Genomic DNA, 20991 nt, shown 5'->3' on the forward strand with positions numbered 1-20991 from the left:
GGTACCCTACCACATATAACAAGGGTAAAAGGAGAAGATATAATCAGAAGCAAGATTATAAGGAGACTCAGTTTCTGGGATTTGAAATTTACTTGTTAGTGATTCTTCTTTGCTGTCTGACTTTGGGTCTGCCACGCATTCTTCCTCACTGCCTCTTTATGAGCCCTGCTCTGTGAAAGCCAACGGCGGCGGCACAACACGTTGGAGTAGTTCGAAGTGGAATATTTTGACTCGGGCTGGAGCGCAGCCGCCCACCCTCCCGGTCCAGCCCCGCCCCCCATGGAGCGCAGGCCCCGCCAACCGCCCCTTTTATAGCCACAGTGTGGACACGCCCCCTTGCAGCCCCGCCCCTCCCGCCCCGGGCCCCGCCCCTGAGCCCGCGGCCAGCCCCGCCCCCACACAGCCCCGCCCCCCGCATAGCCCCGCCCGTCGCCGCCGGCCGCGCGGAGGGGTCGGAGGGCAGCGCGGGGAGGCGGGGAGTCGGCGCGGGTCACGTGACGGTGCCAATATGGCGGCGCCGTGTCGGCGGCGCGGCGGGCGTTGAGGGAGCTGCGTCCCTTCCGGGTGTCGGGGCCGCGGGCGCCGGGCGCCGGCGGGGCCATGCAGCCCCCGGGCCGCGAGCAGGACGCCCGCACCAAGAGCATGTTTGTGTCGCGGGCCCTGGAGAAGATCCTGGCGGAGAAGGAGGCGAAGCGGCCCCCGCACGGGCAGCTGCGCAGAGCCTGCCAGGTGGCGCTGGGTGAGTCCGCGGAACCCCGGCAGCTGCGGGCTCGGTTCCGGGCTCGGTGTGGAACCAGCACCGAGGGGATCCCTTATAAACGGCTAAACTGTAAGGGCGGCTGCGGTAGCTGGGGGTGTTTAGCCTGGAGAAGAGGAGGCTGAGGGGAGACCTCATTGCTCTCTACAACTACCTGAAAGGAGGTTGTGGAGAGGAGGGAGCTGGGCTCTTCTCCCAAGTGACAGGGGACAGGACGAGAGGGAATGGCCTCAAGCTCCACCAGGGGAGGGTCAGGCTCGACATCAGGAAAGATTTTTTCACAGAAAAGATCATTGGGCAGTGGTAGAGGCTGCTCAGGGAGGTGGTTGAGTCACCTTCCCTGGAGGGGTTTAAGGCACGGGTGGGTGAGGTGCTCAGGGGCATGGATTAGTGGTTGATAGGAACAGTTGGACTCAATGATCCTGGAGGTCTTTTCCAACCTAGCGATTCTGTGATTCTATGTAACCCTGTAACAGCTTTTCCCCAACCCATGGATGGGCTGGCTGGAGCTGTCACCAGCTCTGCTGGGAGCATATGGTGTCTGGGGTGGCTTGCAGAGCTGGAAATACTTATTGTGGAGTTGGAGGGCTGGTCCTGAAACCTCCTGCAAGGACAAATTGATAATACAGATCACTGTGTTAAAGTTCTGGAAACCTACGGTGTGTCGCTGGAGCACTGAGAGGGGCCACAGGAAAGCTAGAGTGGGGCTCCTTATCAGGGAGGGCAGGGATATGACAAGGGGGAATGGGTTTAAGCTGAAAGAGGAGAGATTTAGATTAGACAGTAGGAAGAAATGTTTCACTATGCACAGGTTGCCCAGAGAAATTGTGGCTGCTCCCTTCCTGGCGTTGTTCAAGGCCAGGGTGGATGGGGCTTGGGGCAAGCTGATCCAGTGGGAGGTGTCCCTGCAGGGGGGATGGAACTGGATGATCTTTAAGGTCCTTTCCAACCCAAATAATTCTATGATTCTGTTACAAAGGGGAGAAAATAAGTGAGGTAAAGCAGTAAAACAGTTGGAGTTCTCTGTAGTCTTTTATAATTTAAAGTGTTATATGCTTTACAGTTCTGGTTGCTTTGCACCAGTATTTTTCCATTAACCAGAAGACTTTTATCATATCCAGAACAGAAGAAAAGACAAATTGAGTGTGTAAGGACAACGAGCAGATGCAAGTTCTGTCAAGCACACTGTGAAAGCAAGCTTGAAAAACTGCTGTCTTTTATCTTTCTTCCCACAATCTTTACCTTCAAGGAATTCATAGGATCTAATTGTTGCAGTAGTACCCGCAGAGGGATAACCAGATGCAAGTTTTCTTTATGAACAACAGTACAACACCTTTGCCCCAGCGGCTGGAGGCTGCTTTTCCTACTTACTTTCTTTTCCTGATTTCTTACCCAGCATGTACCCAACCCGTTTACAGGCCTGGGAACCTGTTTTTCTGCTATGTAAATATGTTTAGAGGGTGAAAAAGGGCACTTTCAAGGAAGATAACCAATGAAGGTCTTTGTGTTTACTGACACATCAAAGATTATGAATTTGGGAGTGGATATTGTGCAATACCCACCTATTAACACTTGCATGTTGAACTCCATCTATTCTGTGTCTGTGTATTGTAAGGTACAGTTTAAGGGTAGTTAATGCTTGTAATGATGGAAATTTTTGCTGATCTTGCTTGGAAAAAACTGTCCGTGTGCTTTCCTGGACTAGGGCAAGGGTCAGCATGGATAGATAACCTATTTCCCAACTGCCCAGCCCTATCAGAGCCTTCATTACTGTACTAAGGATCTCTGTTGTATTTGGTAAATCTTGCTGCATCATTTTAAGTTGCCAACGTATGTTTTCTGTTTACATGTGTTTTTCCCACAGCCCCAAGTTTATTCTGTTTAGGCGAAGCTCTTTTTTTCTCAATTGAAGAAAAAAATGTTCTGTTTACATATATTTGAACTTAATTAAGTTTACCTTATAGTAACTAAAACCTACAATTTTATTTTCAAAAATGTTAGCTTAATTATCAAGCCCTGTGCAATAGTAAATATGTTAGGAGATGTGGGAAGAACGTTACTGGCATTCTGAGGAATTCATGCCAAACTTTGTAGTGTGCACAAACTGTTATGGGCAAAAGAAGCTTCAGTGTTTTTAATAATAAAAAAATCCAGTTAACTCTAAGTAAAATTAATTCTGTTTGCGGGAAATGTAAAATTAACTTTACAGAACTGGTAGATGTGCCAGGTCTTGTTGTATTTTTTAAATTTTCTCCATGTCCTACTAGGAATTATTCCTTCCTGCCTCTTAATGAATTCAGTTTTATTTATACAATGGCCTTTCTAATGGACCTTTTCTTGAGGTGTTGTACTGTTCATAAACCAGTCAACACAGGTTGTACATAAATGATGTCTGCCCTTGGTACTAGAGAAGCCTATGGCGCATCCTTTTTTGAAGTAAGAGAGGGATAGGTGTATGCTGCAACTACCTAACAGATGTTATCCTGCAACTGTTTCTACAGTTTCTGCTGTAGTGTTACTGCAGTAGAGTTTCTGCTTTAAATTGTTTTTATTTGGTGGGATGGAGGAATGTATTTCTGACTGTGGGAAGGATGCTCTTGTTTTCTTTTACATGTGTTCTTATTTTGAATGTGTTCAATTTCTGAAAACTCAAGTAATTTACTACTGAAAATTGCTGTTATTCTTATGTAGGAAGTATAGATATTCTTTCATTCTAATTTTGAACTGTTCTTACCCTTCTTTCCTTTTTTTTCCCCAGTAATACATCTTTCACTGGACTAATACTGTGTAGTTTGGGACTGCAAAATACCCTCATGACTTGGTAGAAATGAAAGTATCATAGGCTCAAATAGGACATAAATGCAAGAAGGGTGGGAGAAGAGGAAGTTAAAAATGGGGGGTTGTTTTGTTTTGTTTTCTCTGTGTTAATATTGGGTAAGCAGAGTTTCAATAGATTCCTTCATTCAGGCCCTTGCTTCATCAGTAGGTGTAACGGTTGTATCCTGTACTCTTAGTGCCAGGAAGCCCCAGGAGAGATTGGGAGAAATGGAGTTTTTAAACAGCAAAGCAGTTCTGCCCTGCTTTAGAAAATGGTGTTATTGAGAAAACTGGTTTTCAACAGACAGCCAGTGTATTGTATATAAATAGTCACTTAATAAGCATTTATATGAAGCTCTAGGTACACATGGTTCTAAGTAAATCTACTGAAATAGTCTCTATCCTGAAAAGTTTACAGCAGTACACAGGCAGTGTGTATCTCAGCAGTTCATACTGCTCTAATGCTAATTGTGCACATGGGCTTCTCATAGCAGCTCTTGCCCTGCTAGGACTGCTTTTAATGACATACTGTGCAGACAGCCTGGTTATGTGACCTTCTTTGATTGCCTAGGCATGTCCAGGTACATATCTTCAAGCTTTGTAAACAGTGGAACTTATTTAGTTACCTTGTTAATGAGTTTTTTTTAAAACTAACCTCTTAAAAGCGTGCCTTCGCTTAGGGCTCTAACTGTGTGTTTGGGAAGCCTCTGGGTTTAAGTGACCGATGTCTGAAATGAGTTTGTGTTTCTTAGGTTATAGGAGCCTCTTGACTCTCAGAGGAGAGTCTTGCTTCATTGTGGCAGCCTATTCTAAAGGGTTCTCTATAGTTTGATGGAATCAATAAACGCGAGGTGCTGAGTTTAAGTGTAAGGCAGCCTGGAATTAGGCAATGCAGCAGGCTTTACAGGGCCAGGGGGAGGGCAGCCTTCGCTGCTGCTCCGTGTGTTTGTGTTGGCACCGCTGCCCTGGTGTTCTGACCAGCTGTGGAAAGACATTGCTTGTGTCCTTGTGCGAACAGAAGCTGCGCCATGCACAGGAACTAGCTCGCTTCCACCAAGACTGTACGCTAATATAGGATGCATCTAATTGCACGCAAGCAATTTCCTCCATTTTAATACATACTTTTCAATATGAGCAAACTTAAACCATCCGTCTATTATAATATGGAATGGTAGTTACTCCCAGCATGAACTCCGTCCGGCTTTTATTATGACCAGAAGTCCTGGAAGAAATTGCTGCAAGGCCTTGCTTGTTGTTCCGGTTGTGTTGCCTGCTAGGAATGCTGAGAGGCTTGCGCTGAGTGGGCAGTACATGTAGCGCCTAGAGAGGAAGATGTTTCTGGCTGAAGGAGATGAGGTGCGTGCCTGTATCTCTTGGCCTGGGTAGCTCTGATACTGAATGCGTTAAGGGAAGGGTAGGTGTTGCTGTGATGACCAGACATTGACCAAAATTGAGTCTGTGCTCCGTAGCTGTGGAAGGGAATGGAGCTATGTCCCGTGCTGCCTGGACTGGAAGAGGAGGGTGATGGTGGCAATAGTTTTCTGGAAGGTGGCTGTGCCTGACAGGGCTCGGCAAGCTGCTCATGGCAACTGACTTCAGTTAGGAAACGATTTCTGTGTCACTCACTTTTGGTGGTCAGACCACCGAATGAGCGCTTCAAATGTGGCCATTTCCAAACTGCTTTGATGCAATCGGTAGCAAAGGCATGCCTGTAATGTGTTTTGTCCTTTCATTTGTTCTTTTCTGCAAGCATTATTTCTTTAAATACTCTTGTGGTACAGATGTTTTGATATGGATCTAGAAAAGCCTTTGTATAATAAAGTTGTGGGGAGCTTGGTCAGGCCTTGGTTAGATTTATTATTTGAGTATGGAATTGTTGTTGCTCTAATATTCCTGCACATTTTTGCAATGCAAGATGTAATATACCTATCCCTGGAGATGGGCATGGTCATGTCTCCTTGCAGCTAAAATCTTTGAAGTTTCAATTCAAAACTTTTTTTGCTATGGTGCTTTGCTAATAAACAGTACTAAGGGGGAAGTGATCTCTCTGAAAGAAAGAGGAAATATTACAGTAGGGATATAGGGATTTGGGAAAAAAATAACATTACTTGGTTACACCCAAGATGTGGAAGTGAGCGCTTCTGTAGCTGAGAGTAACATAGCCTAGCAATGCAACTATTTTCTTGTGTGGTGTTAAATTTTACAAAATAATCTTTTTCTTGAGTGGGCTCATTGTTATAATATTCCTGCTGTAGTTTGATTTTTTTTTTTTTTTTTTTTTTTAACAAACAACTTTTAGGTGAGGAATTTCTATTTTGGACATCCCCAGGGACCTCCCAACAAGCCCTCCCTGTCCACCTTCCATGAAATAGCATGGCATACTGAAGATGATGTGTGACCTTCAGCTTTCCTCCTGCCAGAAGCTGGGTCACTGGGAAGAGTGATGCCAAAACTGAACTGAATGAGCTGAGACAAGTTTGGAGTAATATGCTGGCCAGAATAGTGGACACCGAATAGGTTTCTGTTTCAGCTCAAAGGTGGCAGAAATCAAGCTTGTCCACAGTTCCTGAAGTGGCTGCAGCTGAGGAGGAGTGGGAAACAAGAAAGCGCCTAAAGAAAATTCACATTCATTGAGTTAGATGTGTCAAATACAGATATCTACATTTTTACTGTATCTCTGATGATATTCACTTTATTGATCTTCCAATGAGAAAAAAAATTATAGCAGCTCTTCTATACATAAAAAAATAGTTTTCTATTTCATGAAAACAAAGCCGTGATGCACTGTGAGCCAGTGACTCTTCAGTTTCTCTGCTGTCTGCTCTTTTGTTCACTACTGGATGGATAGAGTTTGTTAGTTCTTGTCACACCATTTATTGCTAATGGATGTCATGTTGTGTCTTTCTTGACTGCTGACTGTGTTGGCCTTCATTAATGAGAGATTGACAGATAGAATAGCTGGCGTGTAGTTTATCACTCACAGCTTGTAGTTATACAGGTTTCCTCTGCGTTTTGCTTCCCTTTGCTCAGTAAAATAGGGGTGGTAAGGTTACAAACTAGGCATGCTCTGCAAGGATTAATTCGTGTAACGTTCATTGAACAACAGGACTGTGCAAAAACCTGTAATGTGTATTTGTTGCAGTCTTTGTTTGTTAGAATGTTTCGTGTATTGATGTCTCTGAGATGGAAGAAATTATTGATGTTCACAGACAGCACTGAAATCATCTGAACTCTGAACATCTGATACCAAACAATAGTGCCTCTCTGGAGCTGTGGAGAACAAGTATTGAGTGAATGATCTGTTTCTTGTAACTTTACAATCAAAACAAGTTTTGTAGGCGTGATAATTTGCAGGCGCATGAGATAGTGTGATGGGCAGGATTCTGCCTGGTCTTAAATTATCGTAGCTTTCAGCCTCACTGCGTGCTATTTTCAGTATTTTTTGTCACTGTTCACAGTATGTGATTATTCTGTCTGGTGTAGTGCAGCTCTGGTCTGTATTGTGCATTGTGGTGATACATTAGAAATCCTCAGAACACCGTGCTAGGATCTTTGGGATTTGCTGCTGTATGCAGTAGAAATGGGGATGAAAGGAGTGTTTTTCTGTATTTAATTTTATGAAAAGCTCCCTAAAAATCTGTTTTTTAGAAAAAGAAAAAGCAAAAGCTGTGCTGACAAAACAACAGCATGTATTTTAGATTTCTTATCTCTTGGGAGTTTGTTTAGCTGTGATGTCACCTCGTGGTGTGTAACAAAAGCAGGGTTACTAGCATTGTCCTTAGCAGGAAGATCAGAAGCATTGAACTAACGGTTTATGCAGTGGCTTAAAGACTTCTGCAGAACTGAGCTCTCTGTGATGTAGATTTACTCTTGAATAAAAATTGCACGCTAGACCTGTGGATTCTAAAGGTATCTTTTGTTAAAGTTTGGAAAAATAAGCTTTTTCATGTAGAAGTTGGGAGGTGCCTTCCAATCAATGGGGAAACTGTCGGAGATCTCTGAAGCTGCTATAGGAAAGGAATAGCAATTACTGAAGTGCAAGACTTCTAGTTTGACACATCTTTATTGTATTACATTTTCCTTATTTGTGATATTGATAATGATAACTTCTGTTGGGTGTTAAATGATTTGATTTTTTTTCTTTGTTCCAGATGAAATAAAGTTGGAGCTGGAAAAGCAGAGGTAAATTCTTAATTGCTGTAAACTATGCCAGAAACCAGCAAGTGAAATAATTTGGTGGTGGAAATATGAGTGTGCGTACATTATGGCAATCTGGTTACATGATTTTCTCCCAAAACCATGCTATGGCCCATATGTTTTGATTACAAAATGTTTGTGGCTATGGGTACTCAAGGCATAACTGCCTCTGAATTTCACTATGAAAAAATTGCAAAACTTCTAAAAGGTACTAGTTTTTCACTTCCTTCTACTAGGCTTAATACAGCCGAGTAGGAAATCATAAAGAGCAGTAGGTATCCTCTGTTTGATGGCATATGCTCTTAAATTGGTATTCTTGATCTAGGGAGTTAAATATTACTTATATCCAAATTTTACAACACTTCTTCAGCAGTGTGCTGTGATTTAAATTGAACTCCCAAATGTGCTTCTCTTTGCTTGGTATTCCTTGTAGGGGCCCTGTCCAATTAATTCAGAATAACTGATAGATTTATTATGAACTTGTGTAGGGGTCCTCCAGTATTTCAGGTAGTGGGACAGTGTTGGAGTGTAGTAAGGGAAGAGTTGAGTAGGAGAATATGTGAAAAAGATCAAGTGCTACATAAATAAATGTCAAGTCTTGTTTGTGTGATTTTTTTTTTTTAAAGAAAATTGAGCTTGCTTTAAGAAAGTCTGTGTGAGAGAAATTTTTATTAAGATTGTGTGGTGGTATCTATGTACTGTTCAGCTTTAAGTTTAGAAAAGGAGGAAGGGTAGTTTATTGTGATACACATCTTCATAAAAATTAATAAGCCTTCCTGTCTGACCTAGAGAAGGCACTGCTGCTCCACCAAAAGCAAACTTCATTGAAGCAGATAAATATTTCCTTCCGTTTGAACTGGCCTGCCAGTCAAAGTCTCCACGCATTGTCAGTACTTCACTGGATTGTTTACAGGTAAGCGTTCTGTTTAGACTTGGGCAGAGTGAAATGGGGAAGCAGGCAGATACACGAATCTTGTGTGCAGTTGGCATTCTTACAGTGAAGAAGAAATGCTGTCCTGTGTATACTCAGCTGTGCAGATACCCACTGTGGCTACGTGGATGTACTAACCATGTGAAATGGGTCATTATTAGTCTTAGCTGAAAGTGCAACTTGTCAAAGTTGGAAGCGTGTGGTGTTTTCTAGTGAAGCAAGTCTTTATTGAATCTCATGAAGGCTTACTTTATTCAGTAAAGATATTTCACTTGTGTTGCTCTAAAAGGAATATTTACCATGGTGTTTGCAGTGCTGATGTACTGGAAGGTCAGGCTCTGGACTCTTTTTGTTTCTTCTTAGATTCAGAAGAAACAAATAGAACTTAAAGGGAGAGCCTTTCTGTTGTGACTGGGTACCAGACCGATGATAAAATTTTGTCTGATTATGGTTTGGGAGAAATAGTCTGGGTGGAAAAAGCTTGTGTTACCACTTACTGAATCTGACTTGTCTAAATGTGTGTAAGTCCGTAGCCAGACTATTGATGATGTTGAATTTCTATGTTAAAACTGGTTAAGTGAGGTATGCTGTCTAAAACTCCCTTTTTATGCTGCACCTAACTGTGTTTCAGTTAGAAGTATATGGTTACCTAACCTCCTTTCTTTGTACCTAGAAACTCATTGCATATGGACATATCACTGGCAATGCTCCAGACAGTGGAGCTCCTGGAAAACGTCTGATTGACCGAATAGTTGAAACCATTTGCAATTGCTTTCAGGGTCCTCAAACAGATGAAGGAGTACAATTGCAGATAATTAAGGTATTTGATTAATTTCAGTGCAATATTAATTTGCTTTCTCAGTCTTTGATTTTGTAACTGAAAAAGCCAGTGAACATGAAGCACTACATAGGGCCCAGTTTCTCCATTTCTTACACGATTAAATATGTCAGTGAATTTAGGGAGGCTGTCGTCAGGTCAGAATTGGTATGTGAAAAGTATTGATGAAGCAGATAAGGGAATACTTTATAAGTGTTTGTCCTTCTTTCTGGCATGAGCCATGGCCTGGATACTCCATCTTGCAGACAGTTTGATGTTGATCTTCTAGGCTGGTAATGCCCACCTTAGGCCAGTGAATTGCTGTCAGCCTGAAGGCACCGCAGCTGTGGTGCAGTATCCTGGTCTGCTACTCCAGCCTGCCTGCTCTTAGGTCCATTTTTCCAGAGAAATCTGCAGTATACAAACAGATCATATGTTCTCAGCAAAGTATAATAGTAGCAGTGGTGTCTGTTCAGGTTCTGAAGTCTACTCAGCTGACATAGCTGAGGTTAGAAGCTGCTGAACCTTCTAGTGATCTAATTTGATAGCAGTGTAGACCAATTGACCATTTTGTAGGAATGAAGCTATAGAATATAATGATAGTTGTTTCATTTGGAGGTAGAATATCTCCCTTTGTGGAAAACTAGTTGTGATAAAACACTTCAACAGCTCAGGAGAGAGCAGAGGTATGTTGAAGTTGTGATAGTCTCTTTGATTTAAAACGTCATTCCAGAGAACTAAGAGTTCCTTTATAACATCTTATAAACAGATATATGTGTTTCATTAAAAATCACAGATTCTTACGGAAGACCTGCATGAAGTGTATTACTGCCTACTTGCTTCAATTTCATTTTTTACTGTGTTACGGACTTTTTCAGGCTCTTCTCACTGCAGTAACATCTCCGTATATAGAAATTCATGAAGGAACAATTCTTCAGACTGTCAGGACCTGTTACAACATCTATCTGGCCAGCAAAAATCTTATTAATCAGACAACTGCCAAAGCCACCCTCACGCAGATGTTAAATGTGATTTTTACAAGGATGGAAAATCAAGCTGTATGTAACTATTGCTTTTACTCATCTTAAATGTTTAAGCTTGATAAATGAACAGAAAACTGTTTTCATATTTATTTTAATGGGTCTGTCATTGTAATTGGATATCAATTGATTTGTAATTTAAAAGAAAATCCTTGCAGGATTTGACAGGTTAAAAACGCAGACTGATTAAAAAATATGAAGCTTATTGCTGGCAATAAGGTTTCACACTGGAGTTTCTGCTGCATGGCTTTATATAAATAAAAGATGGGATGCTTTTAATATAGGCTTGAAGTGCATCATTTTAATTTGGCTGGCCAAGTGATTGCATATTCAGTGTGTGCTTCTTGTTAACACATGAATTCACAAAGAAACATTGGTCATCATAGACATTATGTTCTCTTAGCATATTTAGATTAACTTTTTCAATTGTTTTTTTTCAAGATACAAGAATCCAAAGAAGTAGAAAAAACAAATCAGCAAAAATCCCAGTCTCCTGCAATTCAAGTAGTGACCAAGTCTCCAAAGATGAGTCAGTTCAGGCCCAGCTATCAGGAAGCCAAACCCACCGGTCCCTTAAGTGTGGAATTAACAAATGGTGAGCCTGAGAGGGCAGAAAATGGAGACATGAAGTTAGAGCAGGACCTGACTCTGTCAGCATCAGGTAAACAAGAATAGGTTGTGTTTGCTTTCAGTTGCAATGTTTCTATTGGAAAATGCTCTTTTAGGCTGTTTTGGGCAGAAGTAGTTGGGGTTATTGGCTCAAATCATACTTGGATTTTCTCAGTAGTTATTCAGAGTGTACAGGCTGTCCTTAGCTCATATGTACAACATTAACTGTTGAAGAAAGGCTTGTGTTTTCCATAGAATTCTGGTAATACTACGTATAGTTTGAATTTAGAATTGTAATGGAATTCAAGTTGATTAGGTTGATGAGGGTAAGGAAAGGAAGAGAATAATCACAGTATGTGGGAAGTAACAGGATCACTTTAAGGTAATTGAAGTCCTGTGGTAAAAATTATGTGTATCATGAAGACCTTATCGTAAGCATATACTGTATCCCAATTAGGAGATTGAGATGTTCAATGTAGGATATTCCAAATCTAAAACTTTGCAGCAATTGATAAACACAAATGATAAAATCACTGCATTAAAAGTAAATTTAATTTAAACAATGGAAATAACATCAATGAGTATTTTTATATGAATTCTTGGAAACTACTTTAGAAGAGAACTACTAAAGAAGATCTATAATATTTAATTCTCCTGCCTCTGTGTTTCTCTTTCTAATCTAAACAACAGTACTAAATACAAAATTATCTCTGTGTGTTTCATCAGAGGAAACAACTGATGGAGGAAAGGAAATGGTTAAAGGCATCTTGGAAGATGTGGTCAAGTCTGCTGTGAGAGGTAGCAGAATCTTCTGAAGTAAAATAGATGGATGTGTATAAACAAACTTTTGTTCCCATGATTGTAAAAGCATGGAAGTTATTTTTTGTTGCTAAGTAGCCTGTCAAGAACACCTACTGAGGCAGTAAGAACAGGTTTTTATTGTCTCCCCGTATTCTTTTGCTGGTAGCTGAGAAACTTTGTGTTTAACCAGTGCTGCTTCTGTCTCACTTCATTGTAGAGCTTCACAAATTCATGGGATAAAAAAGCTCAGTGGGGGATTTTAATCAGTTTTCCTTTTTCCCCCTTTAGTGGCTGAAGAAAAGCAGGTAACAGAAACAATGAAGGCTCTGCCTGTGTTAGAGACTGCAGATAGTGCTCTCTCTGGCTCTAGTAATGAAAATGTACAAACAAACGGGATTCCAGATGATGGGCAATCTGTTTCCTCTACTGATAATCTGGTAAATAACTTCATTGGATGTTAATGTGTATTTAGGAAAGGAAAAACGTTTTTACCATGCCAAGTAATACAGTGGGATTTTGGGGAGGGAAGGGACAGAAACTTCAATGTTTGTGTCCTGTTTAGGTTCAAAAAGGAAGAAGGAACTGCAATTTAAGTAGCTATTGAAAACAACTGTTCTAAAACTGATTTAGTTGTATTTTAATACTGGGTGGGGACAGAGGGGAAGAGTCAGCCAACACGTGTGAAAAGATCCAGCTAAATTGTAGTCCTGTTTAGGTTTAGTTTAAACTTTGCCAAATTTACCTTTTTTTAATTTGTAATTCTAATTGCTAATTCTCTGAGGAGCTGTGGAATCTTCCTAATTGGTCTGATCCTTTGTCTCACTGAGGATCTAATGTGTTTCTTGCTCTTAAGGAAGCAGATGTATCTGGACATCAAGCTGCTGCCAAATTTTCCCATGTTCTACAAAAGGATGCCTTCCTTGTGTTCAGGTCATTGTGCAAGCTCTCCATGAAACCACTTGGTGATGGACCACCAGATCCCAAGTAATGAGACTGTATTTATTACACTGTCCTCTTCAGATAGCTTTTGGAGACAATTAAGTAGCTGCTGTCTAGTAAAGCAGGTATTCAAAATTCACCTGTCAGGCCCTTGTTTTAGTTAGCTTGATGAATATAGGATTGAAACTTGCTTAAGTTTATTAAAAAAAAATATTACTTGAGGGTTGGGTTTTTTCATGTAATGGGCTTATTAATTTTACAGTTGAAGTGGCCTTGACTCTTAGCATTTGTGAAGCTTTTGATGAGAGAATAGGGGAATGATTCTTAGTAGCACTGAGTTGCATCTGTTACCCTAGGCTAAGTTGTTAATACTCCTGGAAAATGTCCAAATTAAGATGGTAGATGTCCAAAAATCAATGCTTGCAGGCTGATTTTCACCCCTCCTGCCTGCTTGCATTGAAATTAATTAAAGTATCAGTAATTTCTTCTTGACATGGAAGAAGTATTATAGTGCTCGTGTTGGATACAACTATGTAATCAGAAATACAATAAAATAATGTTGATTTTTTTTTTTTTTTTTCCTAGATCCCATGAGTTGCGTTCTAAGATAGTGTCTCTCCAGCTGCTTCTCTCAGTACTGCAGAATGCTGGTCCAGTTTTCAGGACACACGAAATGTTCATCAATGCAATCAAGCAATATCTTTGTGTAGCATTATCTAAAAATGGAGTTTCTTCTGTTCCTGATGTATTTGAGCTCTCTCTTGCCATCTTTCTCACACTGCTTTCGAATTTTAAGACCCATTTAAAAATGCAAATTGAGGTGAGACGCTTTATCGTTTGTATGATGTTCTAGTTCTCAAAAAAAATACTGCAATAATGAAAAGACAGCTGGAACTTGGATGTTAATGTCTTAGTTTTGTTTCCTTACTAAACTGGTATATTACTACTGTATTCGAATTCTAATATGCATGAGACTATACTTTTAAGGAGAAATTACTGAGTAGAAATAGATTTGTACATTTGACATGGTTCTAATAAGTTTCAGATCACCAAGTCATTTGCCTCATTTATTTTACAGGTTTTCTTCAAAGAGATCTTCCTGAATATCCTAGAGACTTCTTCAAGCTCCTTTGAACACAAATGGATGGTGATTCAGACTTTAACTAGAATTTGTGCAGGTATTTCCATTGTTGTGGAAAGCACTCGCTTCCTCTGGCAGTAAATGAAAATTATTTTCCAGACATATACCACTTATAACGTTTAAGTGTGAAAAATTGAAGTTGGTCCATTACTGTTTGGGTTAAGTATCTGGATTCACCCCCACTGCTTGCTCCAGCTGGCTGATTGCTTTTAAAAATGCTGTTAAACTGAATCCTAACACTTGCACTATCTTTTTTTTTCAAGATGCCCAATGTGTAGTGGATATTTATGTTAACTATGACTGTGATTTAAACGCCGCTAATATATTTGAGCGCCTTGTAAATGATTTGTCCAAAATTGCACAGGGACGAAGTGGGCATGAGCTGGGAATGACGCCTTTACAGGTAGGAAAACCAGCTTTGAAGATAAGATGCTATTTTTTAATAAGTGATGCTCTTATTTTTTCATAAATGGTATTGTCTCTGCATTGTTATTGATACTTCCAGTGGTTCATGTCTGTAACCTACTGATATTACTTACTTTTTATTAGGCAGTTAATTAGCTGACTGCTGAAGCAGTCCAAATTATTTACATGGTGATTTTGCTGCATATTTGCATCGTGACATTAGGCTTGTTCTGGGCTCTTCTGTTGGGCTGCCATGGGAGAGAGCCTTCCTCTGCCTCGTTCAAACCTAAATAACTACGGGGGAGAAACTTTGCATAACCAATAGTTTTCCACCTAACTGATGAGCTTTCTAAGATTTTAGTGGAGTGATGTAATGCCTTCTAAAAACTTGTGGATATACATATATTGCTTTGGGGATTTGGTGTTTGTTTTTCTTTTTCTAGGAACTAAGCCTGAGGAAAAAAGGACTTGAATGTTTGGTTTCAATTTTAAAATGTATGGTAGAATGGAGCAAAGACCTTTATGTGAACCCAAATCATCAGGCTAGCTTGGGTAAGATTGCTTCCTTATGGAGAGACTGGTTTGTTTAATATGTTTGTTGTTGCATTTATTCGGTATTTAGAAGCTATTCAGAAGCGTGGGCACTGAGTTTTTACATAACTACTCACTTGTACAAATGAAGTATTTTACATACAAATGCTAATGCTGTTGGATTAACCGACTCTCCAAGTGTCTGGTTCAAATAACCAGCTTCTGTTTAAAAGCATTAGCCAGGCCCTTGTCTACAATATACACATTGGCTTATATAGAATAAGACATGCAACAAATCTGGCATTTACTAAGTTGAAGTGCAGTAACTTTTCCATAGCTGCTGCTGCTCTTCTGGTTTTGTTGGATTATTTTAAGAATTGCGTTAGTACCACATCATCATGTAGACTAGACTACCAAAAGGTGAAATAAGAATATGAACTCATAAATTGCTACTAAAAAATTTTATAACTAAAACCTTTTGACTGAACAGAATAACTTAAGTCTCACCCTGTTTATAAATAGGTTCATATAAACCATCTGAACAGGAAATGGCTGAAGGTAAATGCCTTGAGAGCGGAGGGAGACGGAGTAGCGTCAGTTCCTTGGACTCCACTGTGTCATCGGGAGTTGGAAGTGTTGTTAGCCAGACTGGTATCCCAGATGATCCTGAACAATTTGAAGTTATCAAGCAACAAAAGGAAATAATTGAACATGGGATAGAACTGTAAGTCCAACATGACGTGAAAATAAAAGTTCACTACTTAAAAAATTATGTGTACAACCATATGGTTTCTTATGGTCTTGCAGTCAAACCTGCAGGGACATTTAGAAATTCATCTTAATACTGAAGGCTCTTGCCTGCTGTTGTCAAAAGCTAACGATGGAGGCAATTGTAGTTAAAAAGAATTCAGTAAAATCTTGAGTGCAGCGTAGGACAGTTTCACAGCTTTCCTTTGTGCTGGGTCAGCTGCACAAGAGAGGAGGGTGTGTACCCCTAGAGAGAAAGTGATTTGAGCAGGCGGGCTTAACACTGTCTTACAACTCTTAGACCACTAGTTATCTTTTATTGAAATAGACTTTGGAGAATTAAATCATAGTTCAGCTAGGCTTTACTTGTTTTTATTAATTTGAAGATATTTATGACTGTAAATGCTATAAAAAAGGTCTTTAACAGCAACATTTTAATGTTTCATAGAAACTGTCTAGTTTTTGTATTGTAATAGGGTCCTATTTCAAGTGAGTTCTAAGCTCATCAGTAATTTGAGCGTACCTTGTTGGATATAGCCTAAGGGGTGATATAGTTAATAGATTTCTTGTAGTTAATAGATTTCTTTGGGGAAAAAAAGACAGAGCTGCAGCACAGAATCTTTGTTTTATAAGGGCTCAGTCAAATTAAAATTTTGTAGGCTGTGATGTTTTCCAGTGTATGTCTAAATTTTCCCATGTTTTTGTTTGAATAGGTTTAATAAGAAACCAAAGAGAGGAATACAGTACCTCCAGGAGCAGGGAATGCTTGGCACTACAGCAGAGGACATTGCACAATTTTTGCACCAAGAGGAACGCCTCTGTTCTGTAAGACTACATGCAACATTGGATAATTAATACTATCGCCTCTGTCATCTTCTCCCCTGTCTTCTGATGTCTGTGCTCTTTAGTTTGTATTTCATTACTAGATAACTGATAGTGTAGGGGTTCTAATTAAGGTACTTAATACCAATGCTAGTTTCTATTAACTTGCTCTCTCAGACTTTTTAGCAAAGTAGCTGTGTTTATGATGAAGTGCTGAAGGGATTCCCCATAAATGGGGACATGGTTTTATCTGCATTAACAGTATCTTACCAGCAAAGGAATATCATGTACCGCAGTGGCAGAACTTTCTCCACTACATGTGAAACTGGGCACAATTCAGCTTTCCTTGGCTTTACAGTAATGCAGATCTGGCCTTGGGGAGGGAGGGAAGCAGAAATATGCAGACTACAGGCATTTTCTAATGAGACTGGTTTCTTGCCTCCCATGTAACGGTTGCTCTGCCTTCTCAGTGAAGCATATCAGTCTTACAAAACTGACAGCTGTGCAATTCTTGTTCTATAAATTCTATTGCAAAGCTGGCAGTTGGATTACACAGCAATAACTGTCTCTTGTGATTTGTAGACACAAGTAGGGGAATTTCTCGGGGAAAGCAACAAGTTTAACAAGGAAGTGATGTATGTCTACGTAGACCAGCTTGATTTCTGTGGAAAAGACTTTGTCTCTGCTCTGCGTACATTTCTGGAAGGTTTTCGTCTGCCAGGTGAAGCCCAGAAGATTGATAGATTAATGGAAAAGTTTGCTGCTAGATATATTGAATGCAACCAAAGGTAATTCAAAACCTTTGTATTGGATCAATGCCTGGGAATGGCAGTGTTGTTTGTGGCCCACAGGGGCAAGGTGTAACTCGCACTCATATCAGGTCAGGAGCTTCTGCAGGTTTCTGTGAGGAGCTGAATACATGACATAAACAGCTAGTAAGATGTTATCCATGTTTTTATTTGCCCATTAGACATTGAACAAAATGTATATATATTACTTGACATCAGTAAGCAGTGTAGCTATTGTTTCTAATGCAATAAACTAGCATTGAAGTTTAGCTACGTGTTCAGGCTTAATTGGTTCCCATTCCTTAGTCTAGTTGGTGTATCACTGGGTTGGTTTTGAATAATTCTTCATGAAACCCTGGGGGGGGAAAAAATAACCTGTTCTTTAGCTTTTGTCAGATTACGTAAAGAAGGGTACTGTATGATCTTTCAGGAATGTACTTGAAAATTCCAGATGTTGCCAGTTTTCATTGTGTGAAGATGATGCTTTTATATTTTTTCCCTTTTTATTTGCAGTTCAAAACACTTGGGTCTTCATGTGTTTCTAAGGACTAATTTTAGGTTCTGTTAGATCTTTGGTTAAATGTGTAGCACACTGGGTATTTCTTGTGCATATAGAAATAGAGCTAATGGAATGAGGAATTAGGACTCTAAAACCCGGTTTGGTTTTTTTTTTCTCCTTTAGGCAGACACTGTTTGCTAGCGCTGACACTGCCTATGTTTTGGCATACTCTATTATAATGCTGACTACAGACTTGCACAGTCCACAGGTAGAACTTAAACCCCCAAACTTGTAGAAGTTCAGATTTCCCTGGAACTTGTGTTCAAAATCTGATATCCAACTTCAATTCTCCTTTGCAGGTAAAAAATAAAATGACAAAGGAGCAATACATTAAAATGAATCGAGGAATCAATGACAGTAAAGACCTACCAGTGGAGTATTTATCCACAATCTATGAAGAAATAGAAGGAAAGAAGATTGCAATGAAAGAGACAAAAGAATATGCAATTACAACAAAGTGTAGCAAACCAAGTAAGAAGGAACTAAAAACTGGAAGGAGCACACTGCTCTTGAACTATTACAGTAACTTTGAGGATGGCATAGTGGAATTCGGATCCCGTTTAGAAAAAAACCTTTGTGCAATACATAAATTACACTTAAGACAGCTAATATAGAGATATTTGGAATGAAACTGGCTTAGTTATTACTGAATACTGCTACTTCTGTGTTGGAAGCATAGCTGTGTAAGGGTATCTGGCACCATGGCAGAGAGGCACTCGAAAATAGATTTGTTTGGTTTTTGTAAATGGAAATGAGGGGCAAATGGTAGAGTAACTGAAGGTGGCACTTACTTTGTAAGTTCACTTTTTGTTTTTCTGTGCTAGACAACAGGTGGGATTTTGTTTCAGGTTGATTTTTTTTTTTCTGTCAGCACCATGGTTCAGAGGCTGGGAAGTGCCACAGTCTTTGTGACAATGTTTGAAAAAGGGAGAGATCAGAGAGTTTGACTTTATAGTCACTTGTTCTCATCAAGACCAAATGAGGACTTCTGTATGTGGTGTACGCTATTTATAAAGGTGATGAGGGCTACTTTTGTTTTGATGACATCAGCGTAAGAAGATGAAGGATTTTCCATCCATTTTTACAGGCAGAGTGACTTGATCAGGTATGCCCCTCTGATTTCCAGGGATTAGGTCATGACATGTGGCGCATAATAAAAGCCTGAATTGGTTATTTTGTATAGAATACAGTCTTAAGTTGGGGTGTGGATCTTGGTGCCAGAGTCCCTTGCTTGCAACCTGTGACAGCCTTGTGAATTCTAACACTCTGGAAGATTTTTGTCTTTAGATTTCATTTGCAATACTTTTATTTGTTGTTTTGTGATGCTCAACACAAAGGCATGGAATATGTTCTTATAAGAAGGAAACTGGTGCAACTGTGTGATGTTCCCTTTAGGTGTAGCTAATGAGAAGCAGCGGAGGTTGTTGTACAACTTGGAGATGGAACAGATGGCTAAAACAGCTAAAGCCCTCATGGAGGCTGTAAGCCATGCAAAGGCTCCTTTTACTAGTGCCACTCACCTGGATCACGTCAGACCCATGTTTAAAGTGAGTGTGAAGTTCTGCTTATATCCTCATTGCTAAGAGTTCTAAGCACGTGAAAAATTGCAAAATCACTCTGAAGAATTAGGTAATGCAGCAGGTGAACTCTCCATGGGTATTTCGGGTTTCAGTTACCTAGTGTTTTGGACTAGGATTGTAATAGATTTCTGAACTGAATTTCCTCCTTTCTTTAGCTTGTATGGACTCCACTGCTGGCAGCTTACAGTGTTGGCTTGCAGAACTGTGATGACACAGAAGTTGCATCCCTTTGTTTGGAAGGAATACGATGTGCCATCAGAATAGCCTGTATCTTTGGAATGCAGGTTTGTATAAAACTTAACATGGGGCTTGCTAAAGGGGAGTGTAGGCTCTGGGAGGGAGAGGAAGAGTTGCAAACTTGTATGTAGAAAATGAAGCATCTCATCTAATTTTTTGAAATGGTAAAATAAAACATTACAATCTTGTTTTAGTTTGTTTCAAGGTCTTGATATCCTCCAGTGTTTCTTCAACTCTGCTTTCATTTTATTGCTGAGTCTTCTGTTAAGAGTGTTTGCTAACTTACTTCCTACTCTCAAGTATCTGGAAAGTTCTCCAATGTAATTGCCAGCTATACGTAGAAGGAAAATTGTGTAGCCATGCTGGACAAGTGGTTTTCTCTACCTCTTCAGGGACTTGATTGCAGCGCTTGTTTCTCTGTCTTGTAGCTTGAACGAGATGCTTATGTACAGGCCCTTGCTCGGTTTTCCTTGTTGACTGCCAGTTCCAGTATTACAGAAATGAAACAGAAGAACATAGATACCATTAAGACGCTTATTACTGTCGCGCACACAGATGGCAACTATCTTGGGAACTCCTGGCATGAGGTAACAACTTGATTAGTTTAATTAATGCAATTGCATTCTTCTTTGAAAACTTGCAGGACTTTTTTCTTGTTCTACTACTTTCAGTCTTAAATAGTTGCATTTAGCTCCCAATGTGTGTTAGAACCCTGTCTAAAATGTGGATGCAAGTGTGTTATTCTGTTAGTGGTTTTATACGTATATATAAAACAATGCACTGCATTTTTTTAACAGGCGTTATAGACGTTATGTGATCAAATTCGTAATTTCTGTAGGTGCCTTTAATATGGAATTAAGACCATATTAAAATCTCACTTCTCTTCAGTGAATTCTGCACGTAAACTTTTGTATTTTTGTTCAGGTAAACAAAAACATTCTAGCTCACAGGTCCAGATTTCTCTCTGAAGCATTTGACAACATGGTATGCCATGATCACGTGAAAAATTAGGGCTAAAATAACATGGTGGAGGATAGGTAAGGACAAGTTATCGGAGATCATATGTATTTTCTTAAAGCACGTTTTCCAGGAGCTCTTCAGCCAGGTCTAAATCTGTGCTGCTGCTAAAAGGGGCATTCCTGCTGTTCTTGGGTACTAGTCTTTGGCTACATTATAATATGAGCCAAAAGCTACTCTCACTGACAAATTACTTGGACGTGGCTTACATCATACTCTCACAAATGCTCTTGCCAGTCCGAGAAACGTTATAGTG

The 20991-nt window shown here is 40.1% G+C and overlaps 1 protein-coding gene across 1 annotated transcript in view; it reads left to right on the forward strand.

Moving 5' to 3' along the window:
* The first annotated feature begins 490 nt into the window (after positions 1–490).
* ARFGEF2 (ARF guanine nucleotide exchange factor 2) overlaps positions 491–20991 on the forward strand; it is a 36183-nt gene continuing 15682 nt past the window's right edge. Inside the window, exons 1-21 of the mRNA XM_069872037.1 lie at positions 491–739; positions 7726–7756; positions 8561–8684; positions 9376–9522; positions 10398–10577; positions 11001–11220; positions 11895–11966; positions 12258–12406; positions 12823–12953; positions 13494–13728; positions 13987–14086; positions 14313–14452; positions 14898–15006; positions 15508–15709; positions 16446–16557; positions 17137–17342; positions 18025–18109; positions 18201–18372; positions 19297–19448; positions 19637–19765; positions 20147–20305. Coding sequence (XP_069728138.1) covers positions 601–739; positions 7726–7756; positions 8561–8684; positions 9376–9522; positions 10398–10577; positions 11001–11220; positions 11895–11966; positions 12258–12406; positions 12823–12953; positions 13494–13728; positions 13987–14086; positions 14313–14452; positions 14898–15006; positions 15508–15709; positions 16446–16557; positions 17137–17342; positions 18025–18109; positions 18201–18372; positions 19297–19448; positions 19637–19765; positions 20147–20305 — 2994 coding nt within the window. The 5' untranslated portion in view covers positions 491–600. The remainder of the gene's footprint in view (positions 740–7725; positions 7757–8560; positions 8685–9375; positions 9523–10397; positions 10578–11000; positions 11221–11894; positions 11967–12257; positions 12407–12822; positions 12954–13493; positions 13729–13986; positions 14087–14312; positions 14453–14897; positions 15007–15507; positions 15710–16445; positions 16558–17136; positions 17343–18024; positions 18110–18200; positions 18373–19296; positions 19449–19636; positions 19766–20146; positions 20306–20991) is intronic.

Source organism: Phaenicophaeus curvirostris, chromosome 18 (genome assembly GCF_032191515.1).
Source record: "Phaenicophaeus curvirostris isolate KB17595 chromosome 18, BPBGC_Pcur_1.0, whole genome shotgun sequence".
Classification (NCBI taxonomy): Eukaryota; Metazoa; Chordata; class Aves; order Cuculiformes; family Cuculidae; genus Phaenicophaeus; species Phaenicophaeus curvirostris.